General features: G+C 44.6%; 1 protein-coding gene and 1 long non-coding RNA gene across 6 annotated transcripts in view; one reads left to right on the top strand and one right to left on the bottom strand.

The window, feature by feature from the left end:
* LOC137096494 (uncharacterized) overlaps window positions 1-21,146 on the top strand; it is a 43,162-nt gene extending 22,016 nt beyond the window's left edge. Inside the window, exon 3 of the long non-coding RNA XR_010909494.1 lies at window positions 21,062-21,146. This is a non-coding gene — a long non-coding RNA (uncharacterized lncRNA). The remainder of the gene's footprint in view (window positions 1-21,061) is intronic.
* The window catches only part of LOC132771208 (solute carrier family 22 member 15-like), a 105,765-nt gene that overhangs the window by 59,694 nt on the left and 23,001 nt on the right, over window positions 1-23,070 (bottom strand). For all 5 annotated transcript variants that reach the window (XM_067465667.1, XM_067465666.1, XM_060768924.2 and 2 more), the window contains exons 2-4: window positions 19,427-19,573; window positions 7,880-8,012; window positions 4,657-4,821 (exon numbers count right to left, since the gene is read on the bottom strand). In XM_067465667.1, coding sequence (XP_067321768.1) covers window positions 4,657-4,821; window positions 7,880-8,012; window positions 19,427-19,573 — 445 coding nt within the window. The remainder of the gene's footprint in view (window positions 1-4,656; window positions 4,822-7,879; window positions 8,013-19,426; window positions 19,574-23,070) is intronic.

Raw genomic sequence — 23,070 nt, 5'->3', positions numbered from 1 at the left:
TTTTCCTACTTGTGTGAGATGCACCCCATCCCTTGCCAGTAGGCCATCCTCCTGGAATAGCAGGCCATGGTCGAGGAAGCCAAAGCGTTCCTCCTGACACCATTTTCTAAGGCAGTCACTGACCTGTACTATTTTTCTGGCCCTTATAGGACCGTGTCTTACAACTGGGAGGAAGGATGAAAATACCACCTGTACATTACATTGTTTTAGCTTTGCTCCTAGAGCTCGAAAATCATTTGTGATCTTTTGAAACGTATGCCTTGCAGCATAATTGGTTCCTACATGAATCAACATGAGGGGAGGACGGTGATAGGGCTTGAGGAGCCTGGTGAGCCTCTGAGTGATATGGTGTATTTTTGCCCCCGGTAGGCAGCATATTTCTTGAGCCATCCCATCCGGTCTGGAAATGACAGCTTCCGTTCCTCTAAGGAGGGAGTCGCCTACTACCAAGACCTGTTTACTTTCGGGAATGACAGGGCCCCTTTTGTGCAATGTAGTGTGTAGGTCTCCAGAAAAGTGATCCTGTTGGTGTGAATTGTGTAGGTGAAAAGTGTTGTCCTCCTCCTCGACATCCCCGGTTTCGTCAAGGACAATCCATTGAGATTCGTCCAAGAGCCTATGGTTCTCCTGTATGTGTTCCTGTTGCACCTGGTCTATGGTTGGGGATGGTACACCTGCACGATTCTGCAAGTGTGAATGTTGTGAAGTGTTGTCCCAGCCAGGGCTATCCCCTCACACTGATCAAGGATGAGCCACTGATCAGTATCTAAGCCATTCTGGTCTTCCCCAATATGTTGTGTTTCTTGGTCAGGTGATAGTTGTGTGAGAATTTGGAATCTATTGTGTAACTGCAGCTGAGCGGAAGTATTCTGAGGAGGCTTCCGGGTCCTATGTGTCCTTCTAAGGATGACATTTCTCCAAGCCTGAGGGTTGTCCACATCTGAGGTGCTGTTCTCTTGAGCCTCCCCGTAATGTTGGTGTGATATGGGCTGCGTGTCTAGGACAGTGTGGTGTGTGGTGTCTAAGAACAGCTCAAGTTCCTGAATGTCCTTAAGGGTCTTAATACGGTCCTCGAGTTGTCGGATCCTGTGTTCCATGCGAGTGATCTGTTTACACTTGGAGCAGATGTAATGGAGTAATTGTAGTGTGAAAAAGCTGAACATGCCACAGCTTGTGCATGAGACGGGAAGTTTTCATGTTTGTTCCATCTGGAGGTTGCTAATGACCTCCTCTTGGTGTGTGTTTGATGTTGTTGTCTGTATGCAGGGGTGAAAGTATAGGTTACTGAGTGTATGAGTTGGTTTATATAGGATAACCAGGAAGCCCCGCCTCTCAAACAAGGCAGTTAATTTTTAAACTCAGGAAGCCCCGCCTCTCAAACAAAGCAGCACTGAAAGCAGTTAAATTTAAACAAAGCTTATCCTGAAGCAGAAGGAAACAAAATGGATTCCTGCTTCCTCAACTTCTGTGGAAGCCCAGCTGCCCCTTGGGTTCAGATGCTGGTTTATATAGGATAACCAGGAAGCCCCGCCTCTCAAACAAAGCAGTTAATTTTTAAACTCAGGAAGCCCCGCCTCTCAAACAAGGCAGTTAATTTTTAAACTCAGGAAGCCCCACCTCTCAAACAAAGCAGCACTGAAAGCAGTTAAATTTAAACAAAGCTTATCCTGAAGCAGAAGGAAACAAAATGGATTCCTGCTTCCTCAACTTCTGTGGAAGCCCAGCTGCCCCTTGGGTTCAGACGCTGGTTTATATAGGATAACCAGGAAGCCCCTTCTTTGTCTCGATCTTCTCACAAAAAGAAAGTCACCTTCAATCTCAGCAAGATGGAGTGGAGAGGGATTAGAGGACATCCAACCCCAAATTGGGAAACAAGTCACCCAGGAATACCTGACCACTCTAAACGGGCTCCCAGGGCCAGATCAACAACACCCAAGCATATTGAAGGAACTAGCTAAAGTCATCTCGGAACCATTGGCAATCATCTTCGAGAGTTCTTGGAGAATGGGAGAAGTCCCAGCAGATTGGAGAAGGGCCAATGTGGTCCCAATCTTCAAGAAGGGGAAAAAAAGGAGGACCCAAACAATTACCGTCCTGTCAGCCTCACATCAATACCAGACAAGATTCTGGAAAAGATTCTTAAGGAAGTGGTCTGCAAACAAATGCAGTCATCGTTAATAGTCAACATGGATTTATCAAAAACAAGTCATGCCAGACTAAACTGATCTCTTTTTTCGATAGAGTTACAAGCTGGGTAGATGCGGGGGATGCCGTGGATGTAGCATATCTGGATTTCAGCAAGGCCTTCAACAAGGTCCCCCATGACCTTCTGGCAAGGAAACTAGTCCAATGTGGGCTAGGCAAAACTACGGTGAGGTGGATCTGTAATTGGTTAAGTGGACGAACACAGAGAGTGCTCACTAATGCTTCCTCTTCATCTTGGAAAGAAGTGACAAGTGGAGTGCCGCAGGGTTCCGTCCTGGGCCCGGTCCTGTTCAACATCTTTATTAATGACTAAGATGAAGGTTTAGAAGGCATGATCATCAAGTTTGCAGACGACACCTAATTGGGAGGGATAGCCAATTCTCCAGGAGGCAGGAGCAGAATTCAAAACGATCTTAATAGATTAGAGAAATGGGCCAAAACTAACAAAATGAAGTTTAACAGTGACAAATGCAAAATACTCCACTTAGGCAGAAAAAATGAAATACAAAGATGCAGAATGGGGGACACATGGCTCGACAGCAGTACGTGTGAAAAAGATCTTGGAGTCCTTGTGGACAACAAATTAAACATGAGGCAACAATGTGATGCAGCATCAAAAAAGCCAATGGGATTTTGGCCTGCATCAATAGGAGTATAATATCTAGATCAGGGAAGTCATGCTACCCCTCTATTCTGCCTTGGTTGGAGCACATCTGGAATACTGTGTCCAATTCTGGGCACCACAACCGAAGAAAGATATTGACCAGCTGGAATGTGTCCAGAAGAGGGTGACTAAAATGATCAAGGGTCTAGAGAACAAGCCCTATAAGGAGCGGCTTAAAGAGCTGGGCATGTTTAGCCTGAAGAAGATAAGGCTGAGAGGAGACATGATAGCCATGTATAAATATGTGAGAGGAAGTCATAGGGAGGAGGGAGCAAGCTTGTTTTCTACTGCCCTGAAGACTAGGACGCAGAACAATGGCTTCAAATTACAAGAAAGAATATTCCAGCTGTACATTAGGAAGAACTTTCTGACTGTGAGAGCCGTTCAGCAGTGGAACTCTACCCCGGAGTGCGGGGGAGGCTCCTTTTTTGGAGGCTTTTATACAGAGGCTGGATAGCCATCTGTGAGGGGTGCTTTGAATGCAATATTCCTGCTTCTTGGCAGGGGGCTGGACTGGATGGCCCATGAGGTCTCTTCCAACTATATGATTCTATGATTCTAATTTGGGGAGAGGAAAAAGATGGTGATAATGTAGGTTTCTCTATATACAGTAAAAAAAAATTTCCTGGACACTGAAATCTAGGAAAAAACTATCTAGATGTTGTTCAGGCTCTCCAAACCAGAAAAATAATAGTTCGTAAACAGAAATAGACTCCTTATGCTCTGTGGGGTTAATCACGATGCTACTTTCAGCATCTATTTTCCCCTTGTCTTCAGTTATCACCTCAAAGCAGCTATCAGTCGAGTTGTCTTGAAGTAACTCATACTTATTTCTGCAAAAAAGGTCAGATACAGAATCCTCCTTTGGAGAAACCTCTCCATTCTTTAGCAATTTGCTTGCTTTGCCATTCTGTTTGTCTGGGAGAGCTCATTCTCTCTTTCTTTTTCCCATTACAAATTAAAAGAGAGAGAACCAATAAGCCTTGTCAGTGATTAAAAAGTACAACAAAAATAATAATAGACTATGGATAAAAATATAAAAGAGTAAAATGTCCTTGTCTCTGCTTTTCTTGTTTGTAGAAGGAAAGGACCATCCAGTAAGGGGGGGGGGGGCTTTACCTTGCAATAGATATCAGCAGAAAAACAACTCAAGAGAAACGCTGAGTCTTCTGATAAAAGAGTTTTTCAGGTTTTCAAATTAGCTTAAATTGTCACTCCTTTTAGTAGAAGTCAGCAAATTATCTTGTTAACATGCCTCGACCTTCAGTCTGTTTAGGATTCTTAGTTTTAGTTTTTAGAAGTTCTTAGTAAGAAATCCATGGAACGACGTTGTCAGGGTGTTTCACTCTCTGCCATCTTCCCCACCAACAAACCAGAAAAATAAATGCCTTATGTTTATCCTGAAGGCAAGGGGTGGGTTTGCATTGAAAACCATTATTATAAATTTTGTGAGCCATTATTCTTATAAGGAATATTTTATTAGGAGGGAGTGGGAGCAAAATGGTAGAAAAGAGTCCTGCAATTTCCTCAGCTGCTTAGTAAGAGACCTTAGCAATGCGTGTTTTAAGAACAAGGTCTGTTTTAAAAAACAAAACAAAACACTGTACAAAAAGTTTTTACAAAAAGCAGTTCTCTGGATGAAAGCACACAAAAATCCTTACAGGTAGAAATCTGGGGGGAAATGGAGTCTGGATTTTGAATACTGACTCATTCTAACCATTAAATCTACTGAAAAAGTCTTAAATTGCTAGAATTTCTTCTATAAACTAACCCAAGTCATATCTTACCTGTCAATGCCCAGAAGGATTTTCCAACATATTCTTGTGTCAAAACGAAAGAGACTAGAGCCATTCCACCATTTGTAATCCCAACAAAAAAGCGTGACATTGCAAAAATTTCATAGTTTGGAGCAAATGCTGAGACATACCCAAAAATGACATCAAAGAAAAGGCCTGCACAAAACACATACAGATTGGAAATATTACCCATTATGTATCTTAATCCTATCCTACACAGAAACACAGCCCATTACTTTAATGGGACTCACTTCAAGCTATTTATCAAGTTCATTTGCAGTGTTCCATGATGAGAAAATATGCCAAATGGGTAAATAACACCTAGTTATTTAATCCTGGGTGAAATCCTAGTTCTTCCCTCTTTTAATATTTGAAAATATGAACATACAAAAGCATGTTCAAATATGGCTAAAATCATTTAGCTAAAATCTTGGTTATGAGCAATCCTGTTATTATATGGCAGTGTAACTTACATGGATAACATATGCAACATAAATATGGAGAAATGTTAACAATGCCCCTAAACCAGTGCCTGTCATCAGTGATGGACTAGATGACAACTAATAAGTTGAAATTAAATCCAGACAAGACAGAGGTACTCTTGTTCAGTTGGAAAGCAGACCAAGGTGTGAGGTTGCAGCCTGTGTTGGATGGGGTCACACTCCCCTCGAAGACACAAGTTTGCAGTCTGGGGTGCTTTTGGACTCATCGCTGACCCTGGAACCCCATGTCAGCAGTGGCCAGTAGCGCCTTTGCACAATTAAAACTTGTGCGACAGCTGCGCCCATACCTCGAGACATCAGATCTGGCTATGGTAGTCCTCGCCTTAATCACATCCCATTTAGACTACGGCAATGCTCTCTATGTGTGTCTGCCTTTAAAGATAGTTCAGAAGCTTCAACTGGTTGTGAGATCGGCAGCCAGATTGCTAATAGGAGCCCCGTACAGAGAGATCCACTCCCATGTTGTGGCAGCTCCACTGGCTGCTGGTCTACTTCTGGGCTAAATACAAAGTGCTGGTCATTACCTTTAAAGCGCTAAATGGCTCATGTCCAGGCTATTTGACCAATCACATTTCCTCTTACAAACCAGCCTGGGCACTGTGGTCATCAGCAGAGGCCCTGCTCTTGGTCCCATACCCATCTCAAGAAGGCCTTCTCTGTGGTCACCCCCCACCTCTGGAACTCCCTCCCTAAAGAAATAAAGCGGCCCCCTCCCTCCTTTCCTTCAAAAAACAACTGAAGACCTACTTTTGCTCACTAGCATATGGAGAGGAGGAGGATTAGATGGTTGAGAGATCACTGCCGGGCCTCTAATGGAGAACTATTTGTATTTGGGCTTTCCTGGTCCACGCCAGCCCAATGACCTCATTTGACTACATAACCAACCCACACCGTTTTGTTAACCCTTGCTGGCTGATGTAATTCAATGTGGATGTTTTGTTTAATTATATGTTATTATATAATTTCTCTGACTACATGTCGTTTAATTTATTGATGTTAGATTTAATTTAATGATGTTAGGCTTTAATTTGATTTTAGATTTTAATGTTATTTTCATATATGGGGTTTTTCTGGGATTTTATTTCAGTATTTGTTTGTTTTATGCAGGCATTGAATGTTAGCTGTCATATGTTGGACTCCGCCCTGAGTCCCCACGGGGAGATAGGGTGAAATACAAATAAAGTTTATATTATTATTATTATTATTATTATTATTGTTATTGTTATTATAATTATGATTATTATGATGTAGTCAACATGAAGTGAATATCGCAAACACATATGTTGGTGTGACCAAAAATTAAGACTTCCCGCATAAAAATTATTTAAATTTAGATATTACATTTATAAATTGTCAACAGCAAGCATCTAAACCAACTGGTTCTCAACCTGGGGATTGCAACTTCCAGAGGGGTCAATTGGTTGTCTCTGGGGGGTCACGCTGCCACCTCCTCAGGCCCCGCCTCCTCTGCCTCCCCAGAATGGCTGCTGGGGTGCCTCCGGGAGTCAGGGAGAGCCAAGGAGGCCGGAGGCAATGGCTGGGCCTAAACAGGAGGCTGGAGGTACCCCACTGACACTGGGAAAGAGGCGGCCTCATTGGGCTGGGTTGCCTCCGGCCTCCTGTTTAGGCCTCTGCCACAGGAAAGAGTGCCTAAAAAGGAGGCCGGATGTGGTGGTTGGGCTTAAACAGGAGGCTGTAGGCGCTGGCTGAGGCCAGGAAGGAGGCAGCCTTATTACGTCCTCATTGTCCACCTCCTTCCCGGCATCTGTCAGGGCACCTCCAGCCTCCTATTTAAGCCCAACCACCACCTCCGGCCTCCTTATTAAGCCCATCCAGTATGCTTTTTCTTGCAGTGGAGGCTGGAGGTGGCAGCTGGGCCTAAGCAAGAGACTGGAGGCACCCTGGCTGATGCCAGGAAGGAGGTGGCCTCATTGCGTCTTCCTCATTGCCCACCCTCTTCCCAGCCTCAGCCGGGGTGCCTCCAGTCTCCTTTTTGGGCCCAGCTGCTGCCTCCAATCTCTGCTACGGAAACGAGTGCCCCAGTTGGGACTAAAAAAGAGGTTGGAGGTGGTGGTTGGGCTTAAACAGGAGGTTGGGGGCATCCTGGCAAATGCCAGAAAGGAGGTGGCCTCTTTGGGCCCTCCTCATCAGCTGCCTCCTTCCTGGCGTCTGCCACACACAGAGAGCTACTGCAGCTGTTAAAGTTCTAAAAGTACCAAATACAGATGAGAATAAACAAGTATTTTCTTCTCTAACCAGTGATGAAGCTCAACGCCAGCAGTGGTAAGGCTATAAGTAAATCTGAGGGGTGGGGTGTCAAAGGTGTTGGCTTTCCTGATGCTAAGCTTTATGCTGTTGTAGGCTCACATTAGTGGAACTGGTTGTTCAGATCACATGAACCCAAAGCATTTAGAGCTTTAAAAGGTAAAACCTGTATCTATTATAACATTTTATGGCTATACTGAAGCACGAAGTTTTAGAATATGTAATTATTACCTTGACCATGTATACTTTTGCCATTTAAAAATTTGTTGAGAAATTGTCAAATTCAATTGTCAGATTTGTATAAAATTCTACAGTTTTGCATAAAAATGTTCAAACACATATTTTAAAGATTAACCATTAATCAACTACAGGAAGACTTAACATGATCAGCCAAAATGGAAATGTGGCAAAGCATTGTCAGAGACCATTTCCCCTTATCAACTTACCTGTAAGGTACACAGGCTTCCTGCCCAGTTTATCCGATAATGGGCCAAATATTATATTTCCAATAAGCAACCCAGCAAAGTACAAGGATGATGCCAGGCTCACCTTATAAGCTTCATGTCTGATTAAATACCACTGTTGAAAACACGATGGAGTCCTTGTCAGTTATAACATAGTAACAAATCAGTAAGGATTTAGGTGTCTTTCTAGATTATATCAAATAATCTGTACAACAAGCTAAAGAAGGACATTATGATGTCAGAATAAAGGCATTGTCAACCCCAGGGTGAAGAAGCCATTCCTGTCAAGTAGTGAATCCAGGCTCAGTTTGACAGGTGCTACTCCTCCAACTGCTAAAAAGAAAATGTCTGCTGAAGTCAGATAGAAGGGGTTTTTTTTGGGGGGGGGGGGAGATGGATAGTGTACATATCTTCTTGCATACATATCTTCTTGCATTTGAAAATACAGTAGTTTAAGAAGTACGCAATAAGCAGGAATCGGATTTTTTGCCACCATGATGTCTTATTCTTCCCCCTTTCACTCCTAACCGCTTTATTGGATATAACATAGCTTTTAGGAAGACATGAAGTTTAAAGATGGCATGTTAGTGTATTGTTGTTTCCTGCTGCTTCACTGCAATGCTCTTGTTATGTGACGTCATGCTATGCAATGTAGTGTTGCCAAGTTTTTCAAAGGGATAGCCAAAATTCATGATGAGTAGCTATTAACAAATGTGTAATGTACCTAAATACCAAATAAACATATTGATCTTATTCACCTCACCATCTATTTCTCTGTAAAGTTAGTATATTGTTAACATTGATACAGTATATTTACTTATAAATTTGTTGTTATCCACCTTTCTCTCAAAATAGGGACTCAGGGCAGCTAACAAGAAATCAAAACAATGCAAACGCATTAAAATATGATGATAAAAATTGAAAAACAATTAAGCCTTTTGTGTTATTAAACGTAAAATATTAACATACATTTAAAAATTACACACCCACTCATAATGTCAGACTTTAGAACAGTGTTTCTCAACTTGGGTGTTGGGACTCCTGGGGGGGGGGTTGAGAGGGGGTTTCAGAGGTGTCGCCAAAGACCATCAGAAAACATATATTTCTGATGCTCTTAGGAACCCCTTTGGCAGAGAAGGCTGACGATCTCTTCGCCTGTCCTCTTCCTTTTAGTGGTGAATCCTCCCACCAAAAGCCCTCCTCCACTAAGATTGGCCGGCCTCTCAGCCAAGGGGAGGACTGGACCCAAGCCATATAGGGCTTTATAGGTCAAAACCTGGAAACAAATTGGCAGCCAATGAAGCTATGGCAAAAAATTGTGTGCTGCTGCTATCCATCCCCAATTAATAACCCAGCTGCTATGGACCAACTGAATTACTTTTCAAAGGAAGTCCCACGTAGAGTGCATTACAGTACAGTGATACCTTGACATATGAATTTAATTCTTTTGGTAGCCAGGGGGGTCATTAAAAAAGTGTGTATGTCAAAGTAAATTTTCCCATTGACATGCATTGAAATGCTATTAATCCATTCCAGCACCCCCAAAACCAACGCCTTTCTCTGCTGGAACCATGATTTACTTTATTCTCTGTGATTTCCGGTAAGATGGCGGAGAACTAACAGCTGGTTTGAGGAGCGGTCTGGTGAGACTACTCAATCTGAACACAATCCCCCTCATCTAGACTCCCCCAACCCCCAACCGCCTCCATCAGCCCCCAGGGATTTGAAGGAACCCCCTGGAGAGCCTTTGGCGAGTTTCCCTTCTAAGGGAGGGGGATAAAGAGGAGTTAAGAGGAAGAGGGAGAAGAGGGGAGGTAGAACGCCGAGGCCTTTTCCATCTAGGGCCTAGCAAGAACGTTCCCTCCCAGCCATGACAGCGGCCGCCAGACCACCTCGACTGAGCCACAGCCCAGGAGGGATGTTGGCTCCCTGACCGCTGACCGCCCCCTCACAACACCGGGGAGAAGCAGGACCTTGCCACCGCCGCGGACGCCATTACTGCCGGAGGGCCTACCGAGATGCTGTCCTGGTTGTGCCGCCCGGCGTTTGTTTGGCGCTCCGCTCCGCGGCTGGCGCGCCGCTGCTTCACTGCTTTGGTCGCTTGCCATCTCGGCGTTCCAGCTGCTCGGCGGTTCGCTGCGGCGTGAGCCGGCCTCGTCGCCCTCGTTGCGCCCAGGCCATCGGGTGGAGGCAGATGGCGTTCTGGGTCATCGTGGCCTCCGCTGGACTGGAGGGCCTGGCGCGCGGCTGCTCCTCGGCCTGATTCCAGCTGGCGCCCGCTGCTTGCTTCCTGCCCGGCGCTTCGACGTCCCTCGTGCTCCCTCGACGCCCCCTGGCCCTGGGTAGGCTGGCTTTCCATCGCGCCAGCCCCCTGCCGTTCGGCCGGCTGGCTTTCCACTGCGCCGGCCCCCTGCCGTTCGGCCGACTGGCTTTCCATTGCGCCAGCCCCCTGCCGTTCAGCCGGCCCTTCGCCTGACCACCTTGGCTTGGCTACTGGCCCTGGGCGGGACTGCGTTTTTCGCTGTCTCTAGGCGCCTTAGGCCCAGGGAGGCCCGGCTTTTCATTGTACAGATCATCCACTGTTGTGCTGACTGATCATTGTGCTGTCCAGACTGATTGTGTCGACCGCTCTTGTGACGCTGCCATCTTGTGTTGAACGTGTGTCGAACCTGCTGCCATCTTATATGACGCCTATCATTGCGTCCACTGTTTCCATCTCCGGAAGGACTGGTGCTGACCGTGACGTTTTTTGTCTCTACCATCACGTCTCTGGTCTGTCCGCTCATGACTCAGGGTTTTAATACAATCCTCAGAGCTCTATACCAAAGAACCAGACTCTCATTCCTTCCACACTGCCCCTTGAGGTCAGGACAAAAAGTGCAAATAACATCCATTATACAACGGACAATCCGTAAAACGGTGCTGTTGAGTTACCAATAATTGCATATATTGTCTCCATTACGGATTACCATCTGCTCTGCTGGGATCATCTTCACACCTGGCCCTGGGTGCCAGCTTGTTTGCTCCATGGGCCCAAGGACCTAGGTTCTTCGGTGCGAACTGTCTGTCTTGACTGAGTGGTTGGAAAGTGAATCCATTTATAGTAGACATTCTTTGCATTATTGTGCACTTTAGAACTATCTCAGCACAAAGTCACTTTAATCTAAGCACTTTAGTTCCTGCTAAATCCCATATCATTACTCTAGGCACTTTAGATCTTGCTAGATTCCATATCTCGACTAAGTGGTCCAAAATCCTAGGTCAAGTGGTCATAGCCATTGCACTTTATGTTCTGTTCTTTGGGTTCCTGCTAACTGTTTACATCAGCATACTACCTCTAGGTCAATGTTCACTTTACCTTTGCTGCTATTGATATCCCTCCAATTTCCAGCGCAAGTGCACTTTATAACAACTCTAGCACAAGTGCACTTTATAGTATTAACACAAGTGCACTTTACAGCTTTTTCAGCGCAAGTGCACCTTATAACAACTTTAGCACAAGTGCACTTTATAGCATCAACACAAGTGCACTTTACAGCTTTTGCTACACTGGAAGGAATAGATAGCATTAAGAGGTGGGAATATTGGGACCCAGAGACAGATAATCAGTACTATGAGTATGCGTCCACTATTGAGATTACAACTGCTGGAAATGGAGGGAACGTCCCCGGGGGGGTGGGGCTGCGGGTGGGGGGGCCGCCATAGAGGTAGTGACTGGGAGAGGGAGATACGGGAAAGGGAGTATAAAACATTCATTTCGGCCCAAAATTTTTAATAACAAATTGGCAACCTCCAAAGATCTTAGAAATCAAAGACAAAAGCAAATTCGACCCAAAACTCTAAATAGGACATTGACAACTCCAAAAATTAATGCTACTATTCGGCCCGAAATTAATAATGACAATTTGACAACCCCAAAACCTACTCCTGACAATATACAACTGAGGTGCCAGGATGGTGGCCCCTCCAAGCTAAAGGTGGTGCTGTTCAATGCCAGGTCGGTAAATGGAAAAACTTCTATCATTCAAGATCTAATCCAAGAAGAACGAGCCGACCTGGCTTGTATAACGGAGACCTGGCTGGACGAGGGGGGAGGGGTTAATCTCTCCCAACTCTGTCCACCAGGTTATTCCATTCAGCACCAACCAAGGCTTGGAGGGCGGGGAGGCGGAGTCGCAGTGGTCTATAAGGACTTTATTCCACTGATCAGGTGTCCCATCCCACAATCATCTTCCTTTGAATGTGCCGGCTTCAGGATAGGTGACCGGGACAGGATAGGGATTCTGTTAGTGTACCGACCACCCCGCTGCACTACAGTCTCCCTACCTGAGCTAGCAGGAGTGGTCTCGGACATGGCGTTGAGCTTCCAACGGCTCCTGGTCTTGGGAGATTTCAACGTCCATGCCGAGGCCCCTCTTTCTGGCGCGGCTCAGGACTTCATGGCCGCCATGGCAACCATGGGCCTGTCCCAACTAATATTGGGTCCCACCCATAGTGCCGGGCACACTTTAGATTTGGTTTTTGTCCAGGGATGGGATGAGGGTGACGGGATGGAGGAGCCGACCATTGCTCCGTTGCCATGGACCAATAACCACCTGATCAGATTTAGACTAACTGGGCCTCCTAACCTCCGCAGGGGTGGTGGACCCGTTAGAATGGTCCGCCCCAGGAGACTTATGGACTCCTGACGGCTCTTGGGGATCTTTCCACCTCCTTGGCTAGTGATACTGTCGATGCTCTGGTCTCTCATTGGAATAATGAGTTGACTAGGGCAATTGACACTATCGCCCCCTATCGAGTAACCGAGCTAAACCAGCCTCTTGGTTCACCGAGGAGCTGGCAGCGATGAAGCGAAAGAAGAGGAGGTTAGAGTGCGTGTGGCGCCAGAACCCCACCAATCCAGCCCAAACACACCTGAATGCCTTTTTAAGGTCCTACGGTGTGGCAATAACGGCAGCTCAGAAAACATTCATCACAGCCAATATTGCATCAGCGAAGAATCGTCCGGCGGAGCTTTTCCGAGTTGTCAGGGGCCTGTTAAATCCGCCAAAATGCGAGGCCTCGGACAACTCGGTGGCTCGCTGTGAAGCATTTGCTCGATCCTTCACGGATAAAATTGAGCGGATTCGGTCGGGTGGACAGGATCCATGGAGAGGTGCGACCCACCACATGCATCCTAGACCCCTGCCCATCCTGGCTGATCAAGGAAGCCAGAGGGGGTTTGGCGGAGTGGGTGAAGGTGATGGTTAATGCCTCCTTACAGGAAGGAAAATTTCCAGCGAGCTTAAAACAAGCTATTATAAAACCGCTGTTGTAGAAACCATCACTGGATCCCACTCAATTCGACAACTATCGGCCAGTTTCCAATCTTCCCTACTTGGGCAAAGTCATGGAACGTGTGGTGGCAACACAACTCCAGGGGTTTCTGGTAGACACTGATTATCTGGATCCGGCACAGTCTGGCTTTAGGCCGGGACATGGAACTGAGACAGCCTTGGTCGCCTTGGTAGATGATCTTCGCAGGGAACGGGACAGGGGGGAGTGTGTCCCTGTTAGTTCTGCTGGACCTCTCAGCAGCTTTCGATACTGTCGATCACGGTATCCTTCTGGGTTGCCTCATGGATATGGGGCTCGGGGGCACTGCTTTGCAGTGGCTCCGATCCTTCCTTGAGGGACGGACACAGAAGATGTTATTGGGTGACACCTGTTCGACACCACAACCGTTGTTGTGTGGAGTCTCACAGGGTTCAATTTTGTCCCCGATGTTATTTAACATCTACATGAAGCCGTTGGGAGAGATCATTCGGAGTTTCGGAATGAGATGTTATCTCTACGCAGATGATGTCCAAATCTGTCACTCCTTTCCACCTGTCACCAAGGAGGCTGTCCAGACCTTGAACTGGTGTTTAGCTGCTGTATCGGACTGGATGAGAGCTAACAAATTGAAATTGAATCCAGACAAGACAGAGGTCCTACTGGTCAGTCGCAAGGCCGAACAGGGTATAGGGTTACAGCCTGTGTTAGACGGGGTTACACTCCCCCTGAAGATGCAGGTTCGCAGCTTGGGAGTGATCCTGGACTCATCGCTGAGGCTGGAACCCCAGGTCTCAGCGGTGTCCGGGAGAGCTTTCGCACAATTAAAACTTGTGCGCCAGCTGCGCCTGTACCTTGAGAAGCCAGATCTGGCCACGGTGGTCCACGCTCTTGTCACATCCCGGCTGGATTACTGCAACGCACTCTACGTGGGGTTGCCTTTGAAGACTGCTCAGAAACTACAACTAGTCCAGCGAGAAGCAGCCAGATTGCTCACCGAAGCGACGTACAGGGAGCATACAGCCCCCCTGTTGCGTCAGCTCCACTGGCTGCCGATCCAATTCCGAGCACAATTCAAAGTGCTGGTTTTGACCTACAAAACCCTATACGGTTCCGGCCCAGTGTATTTGTCCGAACGGATCTCCCTCTACGTCCCATCTCGAAGCTTAAGATCTTCTGGGGAGGCCCTGCTCTCAACCCCGCCACTGTCACAAGTGAGGCTGGCGGGGATGAGGAGCAGGGCCTTCTCAGTGGTGGCCCCCCACCTGTGGATCTCACTCCCCGGGGAGATTAGATCGTCATCTTCCCTTTTGGCGTTCAGGAAAAAACTGAAGACCTGGATCTGGGATCAAGCCTTTGGTCATTCTGACAGCTAACTGAAGGATCTGATGATAGACAAGGACAAATGGAATGGAATGGATATATGGACTCTGAACCCTGAGCATGAGACTGTTTTATTATTTTATTATGTACTGATGTTTTTAATTAATTGTTGAATTGTTTGTATTTGTATTGCTTGTGAATTGTTTTGGGCATCTAATTGTGCCTCCACTGTAAGCCGCCCTGAGTCCTCCCCGGGGTGAGAAGGGCGGGGTATAAGTAAATGAAATAAATAAATAAATAAATAAATGCTAATAAAATCCTACACAGCAACAACAAAAATGTAAAATATCTAGTTATGTATGGAACTAGACTATCCTAGAATTGAATAAAAGGGGCAGGTGGGAAAAATCTATGGGCATAGTCAAAAGTAACCTCCAAGGGGGAGCACATTCACACATCTGTCTCAGCTCATCAAGATGTTCCTTGGTATGAGAGTTTTGCGTAGGTAAGAACTGTAATCTCACATTGGTTTCTATGGTAACAAGCAAAATACCACACTGAATTCATAACAGCTGTCCCTCATTTTCAATGTAATTCTAGGAAGCTACAGATTTAGAGCAACCAATGAAGTTTTTGCTATCTGGGCTAGGGAGCAACAGTAGAAACATTAGCAGACAAAACAATACAATAGAGTGGTAATCTAAACTGGGTAGTGGAGAAAGGTAAATAAGCAACAGGAACTATGCCTGTAGTAAATGTAAACACAGATGGATAGAATGCAGAGCCAAGGGGTGATAGAAGAAAACAATTCTATGGACAATTCAGCATTTTATTTATCTTCACATAGATGATTTATTTTAAAACTTGGAAAACTTTCACCCTGTGTTTCACTGCTGTTGGGATTAAAACTTTAGCAAAAACAATTTGCTTTAGATTTCTTTCCAGCTGATTTATTGCTATTAATTTCAATAAGAAGGGGAGGACTGGTGTCATTGTTGTGGTCCATTTTCATTAAGTTGGCGTCAATTTACAGTAACCCCATGAATGAGATATTTTCAAGAGCTTCTGTCATCAACAGCATTGGTCAGATCTTGCAAATTCAAGGTTGTGGCTTCTTTGACTAATTCAATCTCCCATACTTTAATGTGTGGACTTTTATTCAGTTGACAAGTTGGGATAAATTCAAATAAGCTTAGTTGGAACCTTTGTCCATTATTGATATCATATAATAGAACAGTACACATTATTGAACATTTTCCTGATATTTTCCCCATCCCAAACAAAATCACAAGCTGGAGAATAAAAGTACTATCAATTTGACATGTTTCATCACACTGGTTTTTTTTTTTTTTTAAGAGCTCAGGAAAACATACTTCAAGGAAATGAATGCCCTTTTTATGTTTTGGGAGCTCATTAAGAAGCTAAAACTTTGACATGTGTAATATCATCTAGTTTGTGAATAATGCATGTATATCAGTGTGTCATATGCACAACATTTTATGATTTTTTTCAGCAGAGATTTCAGGAAAACACAGAGATGCAATATTCCATATAATCATAAAGATTCCACATATACTGCTGTAGAAGCAGACATTGCATTACACCATAAATCACCAACCAACTTCTCACTCCTGCCATCTTTTGTTCACCAGAACATAATGTAGAGTGTACACTGAATATAAATTCTGGCTGTTGACCTGTGGGGTCCCGCAAGGCTTTATTCTGTCCCCCATGTATTCAACGTCTATGTGAAACCGCTGGGAGAGGTCATCTGGAGTTTTGGAGTATGGTGCCATCTCTATGCAGATGACATCCAACTCCACTACTCTTTTCCACCAGACTCCAAGGAAGCCCCGAGGACACCACAGGTCTCAGCGGTGGCTGGGAGGGCTTTTGCACAATTAAAACTTGTGCACCAGCTGCGCCCGTACCTTGGGAAGTCGGATCTGGCCACGGTGGTCCATGCTCTTGTTACATCCCGAATAGATTACTGCAACGCGCTCTACGTGGGGTTGCCTTTGAAGACTGTTCGGAAACTTCAATTAGTCCAACGGGCGGCAGCTAGATTACTCACCGGAGCGTCATACAAGGAGCATACCACCCCCCTGCTATGTCAGCTCCACTGGCTGCCGATCCAGTTCCGAGCACAATTCAAAGTGCTGGTTTTGACCTACAAAACCCTTTATGGTTCCGGCCCAGCGTACCTGTCCGAACGTATCTCCTTCTACGTCCCACCTCGGAGTTTAAGATCTGCTGAGGGGGCCCTGCTCTCGGCCCCACCTTTATCAAAAGCGAGACTGGTGGGGACGAGGGACAGGGCCTTCTCGGTGGTGGCCCCTCGCCTGTGGAATGCACTCCCCGGGGAAATTAGGACATCAACATTCCTCCTCTCCTTCAGGAAGAAGCTAAAAACCTGGATGTGGGATCAGCCTTTCGTTACCCGAAAGCCTGATCCCACATCCAGGTTTTTAGCTTCTTCTTTTAGCTGGCAGATGGACAAAGACAACCAATAATGACCAGAGTAGGAAAGGACAATGACAATGCTAAATGGTTTACGGACTGGATTTGGTGAACATTGACCACAAGATGTTTTTATTGCTGCTAGTATATTGTTGATTGTTTTAATTAGTGATAACTGTGATATTATATGGTAAATTTGTGTATTGTATATTCCGTTGTATGTTGTAATTGTTAGGCATCGAATTGTGCCTTTTGTAAGCCGCCCTGAGTCCCCCCTAGGGGGTTGAGAAGGGCGGGGTAGAAGCACCCCAAATAAATAAAATAAATTAATACTGGACTAGTGCCTGGCTGCTGTGACAACCTGGATGAGGAAGAACAAACTGAGGATCAATCCTGACAAGACAGAGGTCCTCCAGGTCAGTCGCTCGTCTGACTGGGGTATTGGGTGGCAACCTGTGCTGGATGGGGTTGCACGCCCCCTGAAATCACAGGTCCGCAGTTTGGGGGTCCTCCTGGACTCAGCGCTTACACTTGATGCGCAGGTGTCGACGGTGCCGGGAGGGCCTTCGCACAACTAAAACTCGTGCGCCAACTGCAACCTTACCTCGTGAAGTCTGACTTGACCATGGTGGTCCACGCCTTACTTACCTCTAGACTGGACTACTGTAATGCACTCTATGTGGGGCTACCATTGAAGACGGCCCAGAAACTACAACTTGTCCAACGTTCGGCAGCCAGATTAATAACTGGGGTGACTTACAGGGAGCAGTCAACCCCATTGTTTAAGGAGCGAGCTTTTTCCTCTGTGGACCCCCGACTCTGGAACTCATTACCTGGAGAGATTAGGAAAGCCCCTACCCTAGAAACCTCTAAAAAGAACCTTAAAACCTGGCTCTTCCGCTGTGCCTTTGGTGAGTAGGTATACAACCTCACTCAGAGAAATCAGCCATAGCAGAGCACCTGATGAACCAACCTGGACACAGCATATTATTTGAGAACACAGAAGTGCTGGACCAGTATCACGACCACCATGTCAGACTACACAGAGAAGCCATTGAAATCCACAAGCATGTGGACAATTTCAACAGAAAGGAAGTAACCATGAAAATGAACAAAATCTGACTACCAGTATTAAAAAACTCAAAAATTACAGCAGCAAAACAACAGAAGGGAAACAAACAGGCACATGAAATCACTCTCAACAAAAGATTCCCCCCAGGCGCTTCCAAGCCATTGAATGCTAATCAAGGTGATCAGCTGAAACATTCACAGCTAGCCCCAGCAAACAAAAATCCTTTGTCTCACCCTGGTCATTCCACAGATATATAAACCCATTTTTCCTACTTCCAACAGACCTCACTACCTCTGAGGATGCTTGCCATAGATGCAGGCGAAACGTCAGGAGAAAAATTGCCTCCAGAACATGGCCATATAGCCTGGAAAAACCTACAACAACCCAGCGATTCCGGCCATGAAAGCCTTCGACAATACATATGATGTTGTTGTTTATTGTCTGCGTTTTTGGTTTGCGATTTTGGTTTTATTCTGCTGTAACTTGTTGTTTGGGCTTGGCCTCATGTAAGCCGTCCCGAGTCCCAATCAGGGAGATGGTAGCAAACTTCTCACAAGATTATTATTATTATTTAAAAACCACGGAGAAATTACACTGGTAACTACAGAGAATCACAGTCAAGAAAGCAAAAAGCAATCCATACTCCCATCTGCTTTCAATTCAATTTAAACACTAGCACCATAGATGCAATGCTGTTAGAAAGAGGTCCATTGTATGGCTGTCTCTTTTGATGCCACCTTTTGGTGCCACAAAATGCTGAGTGTAGAAAATGCAGGTGTCTTGAAAGGATTCAAGGCAATGCAGCATCGCGTTTCAAAGCTTCAACACATGCCCATTAGTCCACCCCACCCCAGTGCATGCAACTGCTGCATATTGATACAGGGGTTTTTTCCCCCAGGAGATACATTGTAAGCAGAACAAGGTTAAAGAGTGAGAATGTTGTAAACATGAAATCTGGTATCCTACATTAATATATTTTCATTTATGGCACTAAGGAGTATAATTCATGCTGTGTTAAGGAGTATAAATCATTTTGTGTTGAATTTTTAACCTTACAAAACTAACAAATCATTTTAAACATTTCACTGAAAGTAGTGTTTAGAATCTGAACTATACATGGTCTAAAAATGGGAGAAAAGCTAGAATGGTGAGCTATGCTTTTAGATAAGAAAGTGGTTGATGTAACATTTTAAATTTTCCTTCATCAGCAAATTCCACAATCATATTTGAAAGTAAACTATAAATGGAAACCAGTCTAAAGTAAGCACTTCTCCCAAGGTTTTTTAACACTGAAGCCATATGGAAGAGAGAAGAAATCTAAAATGCAGAAAATGTTAAAACTAATAACAACATGTACTTGCCTCTGTTGCTATGGATGTGAAGTTACTGGCAAACCTGATGTGTTTTGCAAGAGGTTCTGTATTAGTTGAAATCACTTCATGGTCAAGATGATATTCTGGCATAGCTCCGACTAGTACAATAAGCATAGACTGGAAGGCCACAAACACCTTTAAAATAAAACAAAGGTAATTTAGGATGAATAGAATCATAGAATCATAGAGTTGGAAGAGATCTCATGGGCCATTCAGTCCAACCCCCTGCCAAGAAACAGGAATACTGCATTCAAAGCACCCCTGACAGATGGCCATCCAACCTCTGTTTAAAAGCTTCCAAAGAAGGAGCCTCCACCACACTCCGGGTCAGAGAGTTCCACTGCTGAACGGCTCTCACAGTCAGGAAGTTCTTCTTCACGTTCAGGCAGAATCTCCTTTCTTGTAGTTTGAAGCCACTGTTCCATGTCCTAGTCTCCAGGGAAGCAGAAAACAAGCTTGCTCCCTCCTCCCTATGACTTCCTCTCACTTATTTATATATTGCTATATCGCCTCTCAGCCTTCTCTTCTTCAGGCTAAATAATCAGATAAATATACTGGCCTGATGCCAACACTGCCAAATCTTAATGTGCCCAAAGAAACAGAACTCAGAATCAGACATGTAGTCGGGGGGGGGGGGGGGCTTGAGGTGCTTCACCCCCCCCCCCGAAATTCTCAGGGTGGTCCACGAGAAGGCCTTACTGGTACGTGGCACAGTAGTGTCCCTGTCTGTGCCTGGGCCCTCGGTGCACTCTCTTTCCTTTTTGGTGCCTCTGGTTTCGGCCTTCGGTGCTGGGAGAGAAAGGGGAGTGTGCCGACAGCTGAGGCGCCAAAGAGGATGCCACCACACCACAGACAATTCATAAGCCGCAATAAGCCTTCGTGTCCGTGCACTTGGCAGGCCTTTGCGCCTGTGCGTTGAAGTCTCATCACACTCTCTGGATCCAGGTAAACAACAACTCCCATTTGAAAAAGGGCACTCATTCCCCAATTCCTGCCTCGATGCGCAGGAACTGTGCCAAGTTTAGTCCAGATCCAGCGTTGGCTTGGTTCAATGCCCTCTGGATAAAGACGCACTGCAACTCCCAGATCCAAGGTCAGTCACCCCCAATCCCCGCCTGTACTGTATGCATAGTTGTCCATGTTTGGTTCAGATATGACGTTGGCTGCCTTCAGTGCTTTCTGGATCCAGGCAAACAACAACTACCATTTGAAAGGGGCAATAATTCCCCAATTTGGTCCAGATCCAGTGTTGGTTTGGTTCAATGCCCTGCTTTATTATTATTATTGATATTTTTGTTATTATTATTGTTATTATTATTAAACAGTTCTTCTACGTTAAAATGAAGTTAGTTATGCTACTAATATGCTGCCTCCAAAGGCAGAATATGTAATTTAGGGCCTGCATCTTTAAGAGTTGGGAAGGGGTAAGGAGCCCTAGCTTTAGAACTCTGGGAATGAAAATTAGAATGACGGTTGGGGATTTCTGTTCAGTTTAAGTTTAAGATTAGGCTTGAACAGAGGGTTATTGGTAGAGCATAAAAATCCACATCAAGTTGGAGTATTAGAAATATATAGAAGCATGTCACGTTGGAGTCATGGACATTTGTGTGAAATTCCTTTCAGTCTCGCTATAGCACATGAAGACAGAACAACTAACATGAAACAAAGCCAAAAGAGCATAACATCATTCTTTTAAAAGCCCAGAGAGGAAGACATTTCATCTAAAGTTAAAGGTAAGTTGAGTTTTATTTGGAATAACACTAAATTAACTATTTATCATGCATTGCTTGCTCAATCCTTTTTCTTTTAAAACTTGTATGTATCCTGATTTTGATCCATCTTTTAAAATATTATAATAGCATTTAGATCTATTAGGCAAGTACAAAACAATGAACTTCAATAGGTAAGAGAAAATTTGAGGCCTACTAGCCTAGTAGGCCTCAAATTTTCTCTTGCCTCTTGAAGTTCATTGTTTTGCCACAAGAGCAGCACTGACTGGCCTGTTAGTGCTGCCATCTATGGCGTGTTCAAGGAACAACTTGCACGATATGACTAGAATCACAGAATCATAGAGTTGGAAGAGAATCATAGAGTTGGCAGTCCAACCCCCTGCCAAGAAGCAGGAATATTGCTTTCAAGCCATTCCTAACAGATGGCCATCCCCAGCCTCTGTTTAAAAGCTTCCAAAGGAGCCTCCCCCACACTCTGGGGCAGAGAGTTCCACTGCTGAACGGCTCTCACAGTCAGGAAGTTCTTCCTAATGTACAGCTGGTATCTCCTTTCTTGTAGTTTGAAGCCATTGTTCCGCTTCCTAGTCTCCAGGGCAGCAGAAAACAAGCTTGCTTTCTTGTCCCTATGACTTCCTCTCACATATTTATACATGGCTATTTATTTATTAAAACTTTTATATCCCAGTCTTCTCTACCTACGTAGAGGGACTCAAGACCGGTTATCATTAGACACAGTACGTTTCACTAGCTTCTTTTGTACTGTTAAGTTGTAAATATTGTAGAACAATCTGAGATATATAAAACATACAATTTGTTGTCGAAGGCTTTCATGGTCGGAATCACTGGGTTGCTGTGAGTTTTCCGAGCTGTATGGCCATGTTCCAGAAGCATTCTCTCCTGATGTTTCGCCCACATCTGTGGCAGGCATCCTCAGAGGTTTGGGGTCTGTTGGAAACTAGGACAAGTGAGGTTTATATATCTGTGGAATGTCCAGGGAGGGAGAAAGAACTCTTTTTTCCCAATGTTTTTAATTGAGAATAGAGGTGGTCTCCCTGAAGAAGGGAGCAGAAAAAGTGGTGATAGAAGTATTTTTTTTACATAAAAAGAGTGGGAACAATATGGGCGTAGGAAAGATATGAAATTTGAGGCATTTATACAATAGGTAAGCCCAGTGTAAAAAAGAAAAGAAAAGAAAAACAAACAAAAACACAAACCAAAAACAAACAAACAAACAGCAAGAACTTAAGGGGAGAGAAAAAAAACGAAGGAGAAAGCACTTCCAGGTCGCCTCAGGATGTGGATTTCTTTTGTTTTACTCCTTCTTATTTGTTTTCATTGTCAGATTCTTAGAGATCGTTCCATTGAGTTTCATTTATGTTTTGATAACATAGCTTCCTATGTTTTTCTCTTTTATGAATCCTAGAACTTTCCTCCAGTCTGTTCTATGGGGATTGACTGACAATTTTTGGGTAAGCATGTCCATATTCACGGTGTCCATAACTTTTAGGATCCATTGTTCTATTGTGGGTATTTCCTTAGATTTCCACATTTTGGCTACAGTTATTCTGGCGGCTGTAATTAAATGGGGGAAAAAATATCCGAATTTTTGTCCATTGGGAAGTCTGTGATCCCTAAAAGAAAATATTCAGGTTTAAAGTCGAATTTTTGTGATAAAATTGTTCCTATATCTTTATATACTTGGGGGCCAGATTTTTTTAATTTTCTTACAGTTCCACCACATGTGGAACAGGTTGCCTATGTTTGTCGCATTTCCAGTATTTTCCTTTTATTTTGCCTTTACTGAACTTTGCTATTTTTTCGGGGGTCAAATATCACCTATAGAACAATTTATACCAGTTCTCTTTGAGTTCTATCAAATATGTGTATTTCAGTTTATTTTTC

This window comes from Anolis sagrei, chromosome 3 (genome assembly GCF_037176765.1).
Source record: "Anolis sagrei isolate rAnoSag1 chromosome 3, rAnoSag1.mat, whole genome shotgun sequence".
NCBI lineage: Eukaryota > Metazoa > Chordata > Lepidosauria > Squamata > Dactyloidae > Anolis > Anolis sagrei.
Note: the sequence above shows the minus strand (reverse complement) of the source record. Positions and strands in the feature narration are given on the sequence as shown.